Below are 13,230 nucleotides of genomic sequence, written 5' to 3'. Positions count from 1 at the left end.
GGGCCACATCTGTCTTCCTAGTACTTGGGAAGCAGACACAGGAAGTTCAATACTAACCTGGTGAGTTTCAGGGCACCCAGTGCTACAAAGTCATCCTTTCCCCGCTCGCTCCAATCCTCTGCTAGCCCAGCCTGTTCCCAGGCCTGTAATGTCAACGTGCAGAGAGAGTCCAGAGCTGGCATCCTGCTCCACTGTAGAGTGAGTCAGAAGACAGCTTGCAACAACAGAAGACGCTACTGCATGCTAACTTAAAATGAGACTTTTCACCTCTGCCCAGCTCCTGACAGCCAAGCTGGACACAGAGCCTTAGAGGCAAAGAAAAAAAATGCAGAACACCTGTGTGCATGAGTATTGCTACTCTGGCCTCAGCAGGGGTGGTCTGCGGGCATTTACTGCATGAGGAAGAGTACACATTTCTACATCATTTTTATGTGTGTGAGTGTTTGGCCTGCATCATGTATATGTAAGTATACACTTGGGAATGTCTAATTCCTACAGTGGCCAGAAGGGGACATCTGATTCCCTGGCACTAGAATAGACTCCTGGAACTCAAAGTTTAGGAAGACAACCAACTCCAGCAAGTTTTCCTGTGGCCTTCACTTGACTGTCACGGCACAGGGGCCCACCCAGAAACACACACATAAATGTGATTTTAATGAAAGGAAGGTGATTTCAGGACCCGAGTGACAGCTCAGTTGGTAGACAGCCTGCTTGCCTAGTAAGCATGAGGCCCTGGGCTCTCTCCTCTAGAGTGCATACAGCTCAGGATGGTAGCACAGGCCTATAATCCCAGTACTCAAGAGATGGGGCCAGGAAGTGCACAAAACCACTACCACCCCTAATCCACCAAAGCAAGAAACCAGATTCTCCTAATTCTGCCTCCTAAGGACAGAAATGAGCCATGAGCCACCAAGCCTGGACATTTAAGAATTAAGTAGAGGGGGATGGAGAGATAGCTCAGCAGTTTGGAGACCTAGGGCTGCTCTCCTGAGGTGCTGAGTTCAATTCCCACCACCCACATGGTGGCTGAAAACCATCTGTAGTGGGATCTGATTTCTTCTGGCATGAACGCATACATGCAGATAGAGAACTCATATACATAGAAACAATAGAGAAATATTTATTTAAATAAGAGAATGAAGTAAAAACTGTGAGAAGAAAGAGTAATCGCTACAAACCCTGAGGATGGAGTCATTTTCCTTTTATTAAAATTAAATGGATAAAATCAGTACATTCATGGGAACCTTGTGACATTTCAACATGGAGTGTTCAACTATCAGGTGACAACTACCTTTTCAACAGTTTGTCTCCCCTTCTGGTGACAACATCTCAGATTCTCTCACCCAGCATTTTCCTCCTCTCCCTTGTTTCCCTCCTCTACCAAGAACCAATCAGGGCCTGAGAAGTCTCACAGGGTAAAAGTGCTTCTCATTGCAAACCTGATGACCACAGTGCTAAATGCAATCCCAGGCCATGTGATGGAGGAAGAGAAGTGACCTCCACACCCTCAACTGTAGTCAGTCAGTCTGTCTGCCTATCTGTGTCTACCTGTCTCTGTGTGTGTCTCTGTCACATCTACAGACACACAAATTTTTAAAAATTAGGTAAAAACGGCACAAAAACGTATCAAGGCACAGAGGCATTAGGCTGTGTTCCCAGCTACTGGGGAAGGGGTGTGAAGGGTGAGAATAACAAATTCGAGGGTAGCCTGGACACCCTGACAAGACAACGTCAAGATCAAACGGGGTCAATGCTGTGAGGTCAGCGTGGAGAACCTGCACAGAAGGTCTAGGCCCCGGACCCAACCCCTAGTGCTGGGTCTGGAAGACGAGGGAAGAAGGAAGAGGGGAGAAGGAAAGGGAGGGAAAGAGGGAAGAATAATGGAGCTAGGGGGAGGGAGGGAGGGAGGGAGGCTAACACTGATGATCTGATTACTAAAACGAAAACTTGGGAACGGTTTCAAATGTTTTAGAATTCTGCAACTGTTAATGCAGTTCCTTAGGAATATTTCAGGAGTTTCTGAGATTCTGAGGAAACTGGGGTATCTTCAAGAAGAAATTTGAAAGGCTGGGCATTTATAACTCAGGGTAGCCGAGTAGGAATCCAAGGTCAGCCTCTGCTTTGTACCAAGTTTAAGGGCAACCTTAGACTGCATAAGACCCTCTCAGATATAAAGTAAAATAAATAAATATATTCTTAAAAGTCCCGTCACATTCTGAGGTATGATGGGCCTGTGATCCAGGCCTGTGATTCGAGCCACCTGAGTTTACTGAGCCAGGAGGGACAGCAGAGATAGTTAAGGCTAGCCTGGATGACTCCCCAGGATAGTCTCTAAGATGACAAGGATGTGTGTGGCTCAATGGTCCATCATTGGCTAGGCATAGGGTTTAATAATAAAACTTCTTTCAGATGTAAGGCACAGAAGTTAAAAAATACACCTGTTGCCCGATGTGTTGATCCATGGCTGTAACCCAAGGTACAGGAAGCTGAGATAGGCTTGCTGACAGGGGTCGGCCTGGACAGCCTAGCAAGTTCCAGGCCAATCTGGGTGACACAGAAAGAACTTGCCATGAAAAAGATAAATAAATACAATAAAAGAGAATGTGGGTACACCACTCATGCCCATAATGCTATCAATGATGTATAATTTGGAGGAGCACAAATTCAGAGTCGTCCTCAGCTGAACAACCTTGGGGACAACCTGGGATGGGAGGGGTCATGGACTATGGAGTCTGAACTAAATGTCAGAGTCAAGACCACCTGTGGGGTTTCACTCACCATCTGAGGCAGAACAGAGCCTAAGAGGTTCTGAATGAAGTCCCAGGTAGAAATAAGGGCAAACAGGCTCAGTGAAAGTGTCCCTGAAAGTATAGATGTGAGATTTCTCGGGCATGCTATAGAAGGAGACTTCTCCCAGCTCATAGTCCAGGAAAACGCCAATGCTTCTGAGTGCTGTGAAATTCAGCTGAGAGCTTGGGTCATCATCTCCCGAGACCATAAAGCAGTTACCCTGCCAGAGGATCCCCCAGTGTTCCTGAGGGGCAGAGGAAGACTGCCTTTCCCCCGGGGACAGATTGGCTTTGCAGACACCAATAGCCCACTCGGGCTTCTTTTTCACCTTCACCTCCCAGTAATGTCTCCCGGAATTAAAATTCGGAATCCCCAACACAACAGTACTCTTGGTAAACCTTTTTGAAGAACTTGGAGGACGTTGTTTTTTCTTTAACAATGTGACACATTTTCTATCCTCAGACACAAGCAGGTTTGGATGGGCTGTTTCTGGGTCTAGTGTTACCTGAACTGTAAATTGCTGTATAAGTTTCTGTAGAGCTGAATACAGAGGAGGAACGTTGTAGGCTTCTCTTCCTATCTCAGCTGGGACAATGTCTGGGCTGTGAAGACTCTCAGTTTTCTGGTAGAAATCCTTGACTGTCGACAGCATTTTGACATCTGAGTGTGCTCTGCCTACCTCCACGTGGCTAAAGAGACCTCTGACTGTGGAAACATGGTTCTCAAATGCTGCTATGTTTTCGCTCAGCTTCTGCTCGAGAGCCCTCTCCTCGTCCTTTAGCCTGGAGACAGCTGTCTGCTGTTCCACATCTAAAAACCGGCTGAGCTGCTTCAATTCAGATGTCAGTTCTTTCCTCTGGACTTCTGCCTGATTCTTTAACTTCCAGGTTTCTTTCACTTGAAGGGTTTTTAACTCTTGAGCCTCTTTTAGTTTCCTCTGGAGGGATTTGATCAGTCTGTGAAGCTTTCTCCTGTGATGAGAGGCAGCCTGTGCAATGGGTGTCACCTGGTGGCTGTTGTGGCTCCCAGGCCCGATGCACTGGTCACACAGCAGCTGCAGGTCATCCTCACAGAAGAAGGTCAGAACCTGGTTGTGCTGCTCACAGCTAGTGCCGGGCTCCTGACTGTTGCTCTTGCTTGTCGAGCTATACAAGTCCTGGGCCATTTTAACCATCTCCCCAAGCTGGATATTGCATGAGAGATTCCTCTCGTGGCATGCGTGTCGACAGACCGGACAGGGGAACCATTCTTGCAGATGTTCACAGAAGGATGAGAGGCAGGTAATACAGAAGTTGTGTCCGCATTCTGTGGTGACTGGGTCTTGCAGGTCATCCAGACAGATGTTACATTTGATCTCTGCCTGGAGCCTGGCCAAGTTCGATGCCCGTGACATCAGGCTAGGCTGGGGATAAAGGTCTGGACCTGGGTGGGCTTTCTTCTGACACTTGGCTCTGGGGTGCCCTGCAGGGACAAGCTGACTCAGTTGTCCTGCAGTTTTCACAGTCCCTCCTTGAAACAGCTGTCACCCCACTGATGTCCCCTGGGTTCCCCTATAGTGGTGGAAGCCTTGAGTCCTTTGTGGTTTTAGACTCTAATTCCGGCTTCCACGAGGTCCTTGGCATGGGCTTGCAGCCCGTGACATCTCAAGTGGACAGCTGCTCTTCTGGACTCTGGCAGCTCACAGTTGCTATGAGTAAAAAGGAATTCCTTTAAAATAATAAAAGTAATACTAGGTTACTTCAGATGGACTCAGGTCCCACTCAGTGCCTGACTCCCTTTAAACTCTGACTGATGTCACACATCCCAGTCATTCCCAAGCCTGGAACCCTGTGCCCACCTGGCCACACAGTCCATGTGTTCACCAGTCCTTCCAGGGCAGAGCCCTGGGTGTAGACTGACAATCAACAAGAGGTGTCACAGTCTTGATAAAATATCCTGTAACCCATGATCCTCTCTGCTTCCCACCTCCCAAGTGCTGACATGATAGGACTGAGACCACAGGAATCCTGATGGAAATCACATTCATGGCCTCAAGCAGGCTAAGCAGGTGCTCTACACACTGAGCTACGTCCTTAGGCCATGATTTTCATTGCTTTGCTTTGTTGTTTTTGTTTTGATATGGCTTGTTTTCTTTTTTGTGCGAAGTTTTCAGTAGTAGCTCAGCTGACCTAATTCACCACGTAGGTCAGGCTGACCTCCAATTCACAGAGATCCACCAGCCTCTGCCTCCGGGTGCTGGACATAAAGGCTGTGTCCACTTTGGATCTTTTAACACAGTCTCTACAATAGCAGGGTTGGCATGGGACTCCCCATGGCACATTCAGCCTGGGTTTGCTTTGAAATGAAAGCAATGCTGTTTGTTTCAGCCTCCTAAATGCAGGGATTACAGCCAAGTAGCACAGGGTAGGCTGGTTCTTTTATGTGACATCTAGGAAGCAGCTACATCCCAACCACCAGCCAAACTCTTGGAATCAGGTAAATAAGGACAATCTTGCTCTAAACTTTCACCTCTCTCTGCCTTCTTAAAAGAAATCATACCAAATTTGGTTTTCATTTTTATAATTAAATGTGCCACAGAAGACCTTAGGAAGTAAAAACCCAGAATACAGATAACCTTAGTATGCAAACCAATGAAATAAAAGTAAACCCTGCAGGGTGATGAGACACACCTTTAGTCCCAGGCTATGCTGGGACTTGCAGCAACACCCCCCCCCCCACACACACACTTTTTTCTGTGCTTTGAGTGTTGAAATGTGGAGCACCATGTCCTACCCATCTGCTTCCACAACTATATTTTTCTTCCTTCCTTCCTTCCTTCCTTCCTTCCTTCCTTCCTTCCTTCCTTCCTTCCTTCCTTCTTTTCTTCCTTCCTTCCTTGTACTTCAAGACTGGGTTTCTCTGTGTAGCACTGGTTGACCTGGAACTCACTCTGTAGACCATGCTAGCCTCAAATTCAGAGATCCGCCTGCCTCTGCCTCCCAAGTGCTGGGATTAAAGGTGTGCACCATCTCAGCCCAGCACAAATACATTTCTTAATTTCATCTATTAAGTAAATATGGAAGAAAAACGAGAACCTCACATGTTTATCGCTTTTTTTAAAAACATACTTTTATTTAGTTTTTGAGACAGGGTCTTAATAGGTAGCTCTGGCTGACCTGGAATTCCCTATGTAAATTGGCCTCTGAAGTCAGAAATCCACTTGCCTCTGCTTCCCAGATGCTGGCATGTTGGTCTTTTTAAATAAACATTTTCCCCCATCAAAGTCTTACATACATATGGAAACATCAAGAATTCATTTGACAACAGCTAATTTATCATGGGAGATCTAAGTCTGTGGTCACTGCCAAAATTCAAAAGGAACAGGAAATAGCAGCACTTTCTGCCACGCTTCAGTCTCAAACTGCAGGATCAAAACATTTACCCCAACAATCACGACGGGTTTTCTGTTTGTTTCCTGGAGACTGTGTCTGACATAGCCCAGGATGGTGTGGAACTGGCTATGTGTCTGAGGACGGTCCTCAACTGTGGATCCTCCTGTCTCCACCTCCCTGAGTCTGGGAGTATAGGTTTTTATTTTATTGTATGAATTGTATTTTATAGGATGTTATTGTGTCGTCTAGATTGTTCTATAACCCACAATCCTCTAGCCTCAGCTCCCTGAAGCACAAGGATTATGGGCCTGTACCACCGCAGGCTAACCATGTTTAGGAGATGGCTTGGTTGATAAAGAGCCTGCCTCGAAAGCATAAGGAACAGTTCAATCCCAAGAACTCATATAAAAATACCAGGTATTTGTGCTCACAACTGTTAACCCAATGTAGAGAAGGGAGAGACAGGATACTTGGGACTCATGGGCTAACCACTCTAGTCTAACTGTGCATGCGGCTCCAGACCAATAAGAGACCCTGCCTCAAAGGAGGTGAACAGAATCCCGAGGATGACAGCGGGGGTTGTCCTCTGGCCTCAACATGCACGTACATATAGGTGCATGTGCCCTCCCCACACACACAATAAAAATGTATGCCAGAGAACAGACTATGGGGGGAAGAAGAGGCCTTGAATGAATGAGTTAAGGCAAGAAAACAGTGATTCAAGTGACAGCTGCTGATGCCCCATTTGGGAGACAAACTGAAGATGCAGTAGCTTTGACCTCTGTGGATGGAGGTTGAACTCATTGAAACAATCACTGTAAATTAAGCTGGGAGAAGTGTGAATGCGTGTGTGAAGGATTAGCGGCTGAGAAGGTGGATTAGAAACAAGAGCTAGTGTGTAGCTCAGGGCTAGAATGCTTGACTACCTTATGCCCTGGGTCTAATCTTCAGTATGAGAGTAGGAAACAAGAGGCCAAGTTTTGTTAGGCTAGATGGCATCCCAGTGCACAGGATGCTCAGAAGACCGCATCAAGTTGGTCAAGCTGGTTACAGAGAGAGATCCTGTCTCAAAAATAAAAGGCTAAGAAGGTGGTTCAAAGGGTCAACAAGTCAAGATGTGCCACCAAATCTGATGACCCGTGTTTGATATCTACAACTATTTTGGGAGTAGAGTGCAAACTGCCATAAATAAGTTCTCTGACCACCACAAATGTGCTGTGAAGCTCTCCAACCTCCAATGCACAAGTCATTGTCAAACCAAAACAGCTCTAGTGTGTACACGCCTTTTCTCTGGGAGACTAGGAGGCAAACCAGGAGTTCAAGGTCTTTGTCAACTATTAGTGACTTAGATGCCAGTGTCTTAGCTGTATGGAATCTATCAAGAACAGAGGAAATGAGACTGAAGGCTGCAAAGATGGCCCCATGAGAAAGATGATGGCTCTGATTACCAGAGCCGACGTAGAGTCAGACTTAATGGGAATCTGTAATCTGGGAGATAGGAGGCAGGCAGAATCCCCAGAAACTCACTTCTGGCATACGCCATGTCAAACAAGAGAACCACCTCAAGCAAGGAAGAGAACTATCCTCTACCCTCCCCATGTGCGCTGCAGCAAGCCCTTGCCTATCCACTCACACAAGAGCACGCACGCGTGTGTACACACACACACACACACGCACACACTCCATCCACACAAACCCAAAATTAAAAAAATGATCTTGTAAAATAAATTTAAAAACATTTGACAACTAACTCATTTCACAACTTCTAAGAAGCCGGGAGGTCCTAGGCTGGTCTGTCTTCCGGTTGCTAGAGATCTCCTGGGTGCTCGAATGGTCAGGGGTGTGTCGCATTTGTCGTAGCACCACATTTCTCAGAGTTGGCTGAACTTAGATTTGGTTTTGTCTTGTTTTGTCTAATGTCCTTGCCAAATTAGCCAAAGAACTAAGGCCTGTGGTCTATATTACACCGACGTGGTGTGGGGTTAGGGTGCCAAGATTTTGAGAGGTTCAGGATCTGTTCCTGTACAGAAATAAGGCCAAATGGCGCTGGTAAAGGAATGATTGAAGGTGTAGAGGAGAGACCTGTCATTCATATTATAGAAGGAGAGCTCACCCAACTCATAATCCAAAAAGATGCCGATCCTGCTGGGCTGCACCACTGGCAGAAACTCTGTTCTTTTGGGCCCATGGGTGACATAGCCATTCTCACTGTATCTCCCAATTGCCCAGAAGCCCTCAGCAACTGAGGGCTGCTTGCTCCAGTGCATGGGAAAGCTGCCTTGACACATACCCAATGTCCACAGGGGCTTGTTTCCCACCTTTACTTCCCAGAAGCAACGGCCTGAGTGCAATCCTCTACATCCCAGGAGAGCAGGCCAGCGAAATCTCCTAGGGCTAGCATGAACACATTGTCTTGCTTCTTCATAAAGTACGGATTTTCTATCCTCAGAGATAATAAGGTGAGGGTGTGCTGTGTCAAGATCAAAATTCATATTGATCTGAAATTGCCTGATGATCCTGTCCAAGCCTGCGTACTGTGGTGGGAGACTGAGACCATATTGCTTTGTCCTGAATGACCAGAGTGGGGGGCGTTTCAGCTTGTCACATTCATGGTAATCTCTCAGAAGGCTTCTCAGAAGTGCGACATCTGTCTGCACATGCTTGGCCTGTGCCCCCTTCAACAGATCTTCTAACGCCGATAAATGCTCTGACAGGGTCCCAACATACTCATTTAGCGATGCTAAACCCGCCAGCTCCTCAATGTGTATCTCATTCAGAAGCACCTCATGCTCATTCTGCAGAAACAACTTGACTTGCTCAAATTCAAAGCACATCTTTTTTTTCTTATATCCAAACTTCTTCCTCAGCTCAAGAGCTGTTCTGTGCTGCAAGCTCAGTGTTTTCTTACCTTGCTTCACCTCGTCCTCCAGAAACTCTATGCTGCCTCTGAGCAACCACCTGTAACGAAAGGCGGCTTTCTTCAGACAGCAGACCGAGTGCGTATCATGTTTAGCAGTGAACCTGCACTGGGGACATATGAACTCTTGATCCTCCACGCAGAAAAGCGTCTGAATCTGGTTGTGCCTCTGACACACAGCGAGGACTTCCCGCCTCCTCCCTCTGCTCGGTCTCTGCAGCTCCCTTACGATATCAGTCAAGTTACGGATCTGGGGGTTCCTGTGCCAGAATCTCCCAAAGGAGGACCTTTTGCAGATAGGGCAGGGGAAGGCATCTCTTAGGTCCTTCCAGGAAAAACTGAGGCACTCGTGACAGAAGTTGTGCCCACAGATAATGGTCACTGGGTCTCTGAAGAGAGCCAAGCAAATGGGACAGGTGCATGTTTCCTGCAAGTTTTTCAGGGCTGTGGAGAAGTCCATTGGCCTGTAAGCAAAGCCGGTGGAGAAGGCCCCTAGGCAGGGCCTGTCTCCTAGGAACTTAAGACACTGTGAGCTGTGGGTGTCCTTCCAAGTCCTTACAGAATGAGCAGCTGGAGGTGTCACTGTCCTTGCAGAGTGGTGGTATTCCCTGACATCTAACCAAAGCGCCTTAACGGAGCTTGAAAGTGGAGAGGAATTGAAAGCCTGTAGCTGTCTCACAGACTGGGTCGTGTGCTTTAAGAAAGTGCTCACGGGTGTGATGGACCCTGTATTCCTGTGGATGAGAAAAAAATGTTTTACTTTTATAATTTTTAATTATGTGCAGGTAAGCATGAGTGCAGGTGCCCAGGGAGGCCACAGCTTTGAACCCCCCCGGAGCTAGAGGTTTCAGTGCTTGTGAACCCAAGACAGCATGCACAGATAGGGGGAGAGCCAGCAGGACGGCCACATGAATCGAGGCGCTTGAGGCCAACCATGATGACCTGAGCTCTAGCCCTAGATCTCTATGATGGAAAGAAGGAACAATTCTGTAAACTGTTCTCTGACTGCCACATGTGGCCTATGGTATGTGCTTGAGTATCGGAACAAACCAACGCACACACACACACACACACACACACACACACACACACACACACCCCAAAAAACTACTTTAAAATAAAGGTAAGGAGGAGAGAACAAACTCCATAAATCTGTCCTCTGACCTCCAAATATACACTGTGGCTCAAACACCCTTACATATCAGGCATGTACCAGCATGTAAATATACTATGTATATATATCTATATGTGTGTGTGTATAATGTTTAATATATAGTATGTTTACTATATATGGGATTGATACATACTTATTTATTTATTAAATGAGTGTTTTGGAGAAATCCACACGCGGGAGCCCATGTCTGACTCAGTTTCCATCTGGAGTCATTTCTGATTTAAAGAAGTCATTTGAGTTCAAACTTGCATGCTCTACTTTTTCTTACATCCTTGAGGGCTGTGAGAGACTTCTGACTTAGCCCGTGAGAAAAGAACAGTCTATCTAGTAGAAAGCATACTGCTGACGACAAACCTCAGAAACATCAAGAGAGAAAGTAAGGCTGCTTCTGAGCAGCAAGCACATGTTGGAGCGGAGGCTGCTCTCTCAAGCACAGGAATGGTCTTTGTGCTTAGACACTGACTGACCGTCTGTGCTGTGCTTTGTTCTGCTTTTGTATAGAAGCAAGTTCTGAAATAAACTCGGGGCTGTTTGGCTGCTTTGGTATGACCAGTCAGACCTCCTGATTCTATCCTGTCTTCTGTTTCTTCTGACTTTTCTTTGGTCTTGAGGATCCCCTATCCAGGAATCCTAGCTGACCGTGTAGGAGTGGGCTCCTACAGGTGACACCCAGCTATGCGGCCTTCTGGGGAGGAGTGTCTTCCTAGGGACACCTCAGATTCCAAGAGCACTCAGAGGTGTGGTAAGTATATCCTGGGAGTATCAGCAGTGGCGTGCTGTAAATATAAAAACCTCAGCAGCCGAACGGCATAAATACAAAATACTAAGCAGTCGCGTGGTGTAAATACAAAAAAGAGGTTAGATGTACAGCGTGAAAAACAGGTAAGAAGGGCTGGAGACATGGCTCAGAGGTTAAGAGCACTGACTGCTCTTCCAGAGGTCCTGAGTTCAATTCCCAGCAACCGTATTGTGGTTCACAATCATCTGTAAATGAGATCTGGTGCCTGCAAGTGTACATGCAAGCAGAACACTGTATATGTAATAAATAAATAAATCTTTAAAAAAAAACAAGTAAGAAGTAACTCGAGTATAATTGTAAAATAAGAAGTAACTTGTACATACATGTAAAAAAAAGTAAATATGGGCCAAGAAAACAGCAAACGGCTGTGTGTACATTTACTTATAGATACTTTAAAGGTTAGGGGTACTAAGGAAGGACAACAGCAATTGCTTCAGTTTTGGAAATCTATAAAGGATGTGCAACCCTGGTTCCCTGCAGAAGGGAGTATGAGTCTAGAGATTTAAAAAGGTATGTGCGAATGAACAAGCTCCCTTTGTCTTGGTCTGTGTTTAGACTGTTACTATGTTGCTGTTTTATGTGATCATGTCTTTGAAAAGTCTAAGTGGTACCGGTACCTGTCTGTCTGTCCTTACTGTCCCTTGTTGTCTGTTGACCTTTGTTATCCTGGAAGAGATGAGGCAGGCAGCCTCAGCCTCTAGCCTCCTGAGCATTTTTATTGGCTCAGTTCCAGGACTTTGGGTCCCCAATGCAAAATTTCTCTAAGGAGAGGCATGGCAAGGGCCACCTCCCTTCGTTGTTCCCTGGCCCCCAGCCAGTCAGCAGCTCCTGCAGAGGGCAGGGGGTGCACATGCTCAGGTGGACAGAGATACTACAGGGAGACAGGCTCGTGTGAACAGGGCGGCAGAGAATTGACTGCTTGCAGTTGAGAAACTGCACGGATGTGAAACAGAGAATCTTTTATTGTGGTTGGAGAAGTTAACAAAAAAAATTTTTTTTTCAGGAATACAGGCAGTCAAGGACACTCTGTGCCCACCAGCTCTGCTCCCCATATTTCTTTTCTAAGCCAAGTTCTTCTGCACTATGATGACACTCAAGGTCTCTTCTGCTGGCCAGCAGTTTCTCATCTTAACCCTTCTCTGCCTTGATACTGCTTGAAAAAATGTTGAGTTATACCAACCTGTGTACTTTGGAAAGCGTTGACTTTAAAGTAAAAGTTAAAGATACATAGGTTTTAATCATTTAGAGCCAATGGGTTACAAATACTTATCATTTTTAAAGGAAATTGGGTACAAATTATTATTAAGATAAAGAAAACTGCTGCAAGTTTCAAAAGTTTCACATTAGCACAGTTTTTTATATGTTAATGCAAAATTAAATTATTCTTATTGTAATAATAATATTACAATTATAATATATATATATATAGGCTCTTGTTTGAAATGTATCTATGCAATGTTCTGAACTGCTGGAAGAACTCATGAGAGGAGACACTGATGGAGATTTGCATTTTGTCTGAAGGACAAGGGAGCAAACAAGAGACTGAAATGACAGAAAAAGAATCCATCTGAGAGCAGACCAGAGACAAGGAACTCCACCGGAACAACTATGGGGGAGTAACCGCTGAGCGAGTGAGCCAGAGCCAGAGACTACTGAGGGTACAGACATGAATCTGGGACCTTCAAGGGAGTAGACCTAAGCCAGGACTCCTGAGGGTCTGGGCATGAGTCTAGGATCCCCGAGGAACTATGCCTAAGCCAGGACCTCTGCCAGTCTGGGTATGAATCTGGGACCTCCGAGGGAGTAGGCAGGAACCAGAGATCTCTGCAGGTCCAGGCATGAGTCTGGGACCTCAGAGGGAATAGGACTGAGCCAGGACCTCTGCAGTTCTGAATGCACCTGAACCTGGGACATCAGAGGCAGTAGATTGGAGCCAGAGAATTTTGCAGGACCAACTCCGAGTCAGGGACTTCTGCAGGAGTGGATCCAGACCAGGATTTACAGAAACAGGTCAAAGCCAGTAATCTAGCCCAAAGTAGGCCTGAGACAGCAAACTTCAAGGGAGCAGAGCAAAGCCTGGGAATGCTGAGCTATCTCCAGGAACATGAAGTAGGCAACGAGGTAACTAGAACCATGGCACTGACTGTACCATGAGGAACAACCATCTGAGCTTTGGATT

At 46.2% G+C, this 13,230-nt stretch overlaps 2 protein-coding genes across 2 annotated transcripts; both read right to left on the bottom strand.

Moving 5' to 3' along the window:
- Positions 1 to 1,917: 1,917 nt before the first annotated feature.
- Positions 1,918 to 4,373, bottom strand: Trim75 (tripartite motif containing 75). Its single transcript, XM_087901057.1, has one exon. The coding sequence runs from the start codon at positions 4,181 to 4,183 to the stop codon at positions 2,771 to 2,773; it is 1,413 nt and encodes a 470-aa protein (XP_087757183.1). The 5' UTR covers positions 4,184 to 4,373; the 3' UTR covers positions 1,918 to 2,770.
- Positions 4,374 to 5,923: 1,550 nt separating this feature from the next.
- Trim60 (tripartite motif containing 60) lies at positions 5,924 to 9,809 on the bottom strand. The gene has a single exon (XM_048442737.3). The coding sequence runs from the start codon at positions 9,536 to 9,538 to the stop codon at positions 8,144 to 8,146; it is 1,395 nt and encodes a 464-aa protein (XP_048298694.2). The 5' UTR covers positions 9,539 to 9,809; the 3' UTR covers positions 5,924 to 8,143.
- Between the last annotated feature and the right edge of the window lie 3,421 nt (positions 9,810 to 13,230).

The sequence above is a fragment of the Myodes glareolus genome, chromosome 23, assembly GCF_982192425.1.
Source record: "Myodes glareolus chromosome 23, mMyoGla1.1, whole genome shotgun sequence".
Taxonomy (NCBI): Eukaryota; Metazoa; Chordata; class Mammalia; order Rodentia; family Cricetidae; genus Myodes; species Myodes glareolus.
The sequence above is the reverse complement of the archived record's forward strand: the minus strand, read 5'-3'. Positions and strand labels throughout refer to the sequence as shown.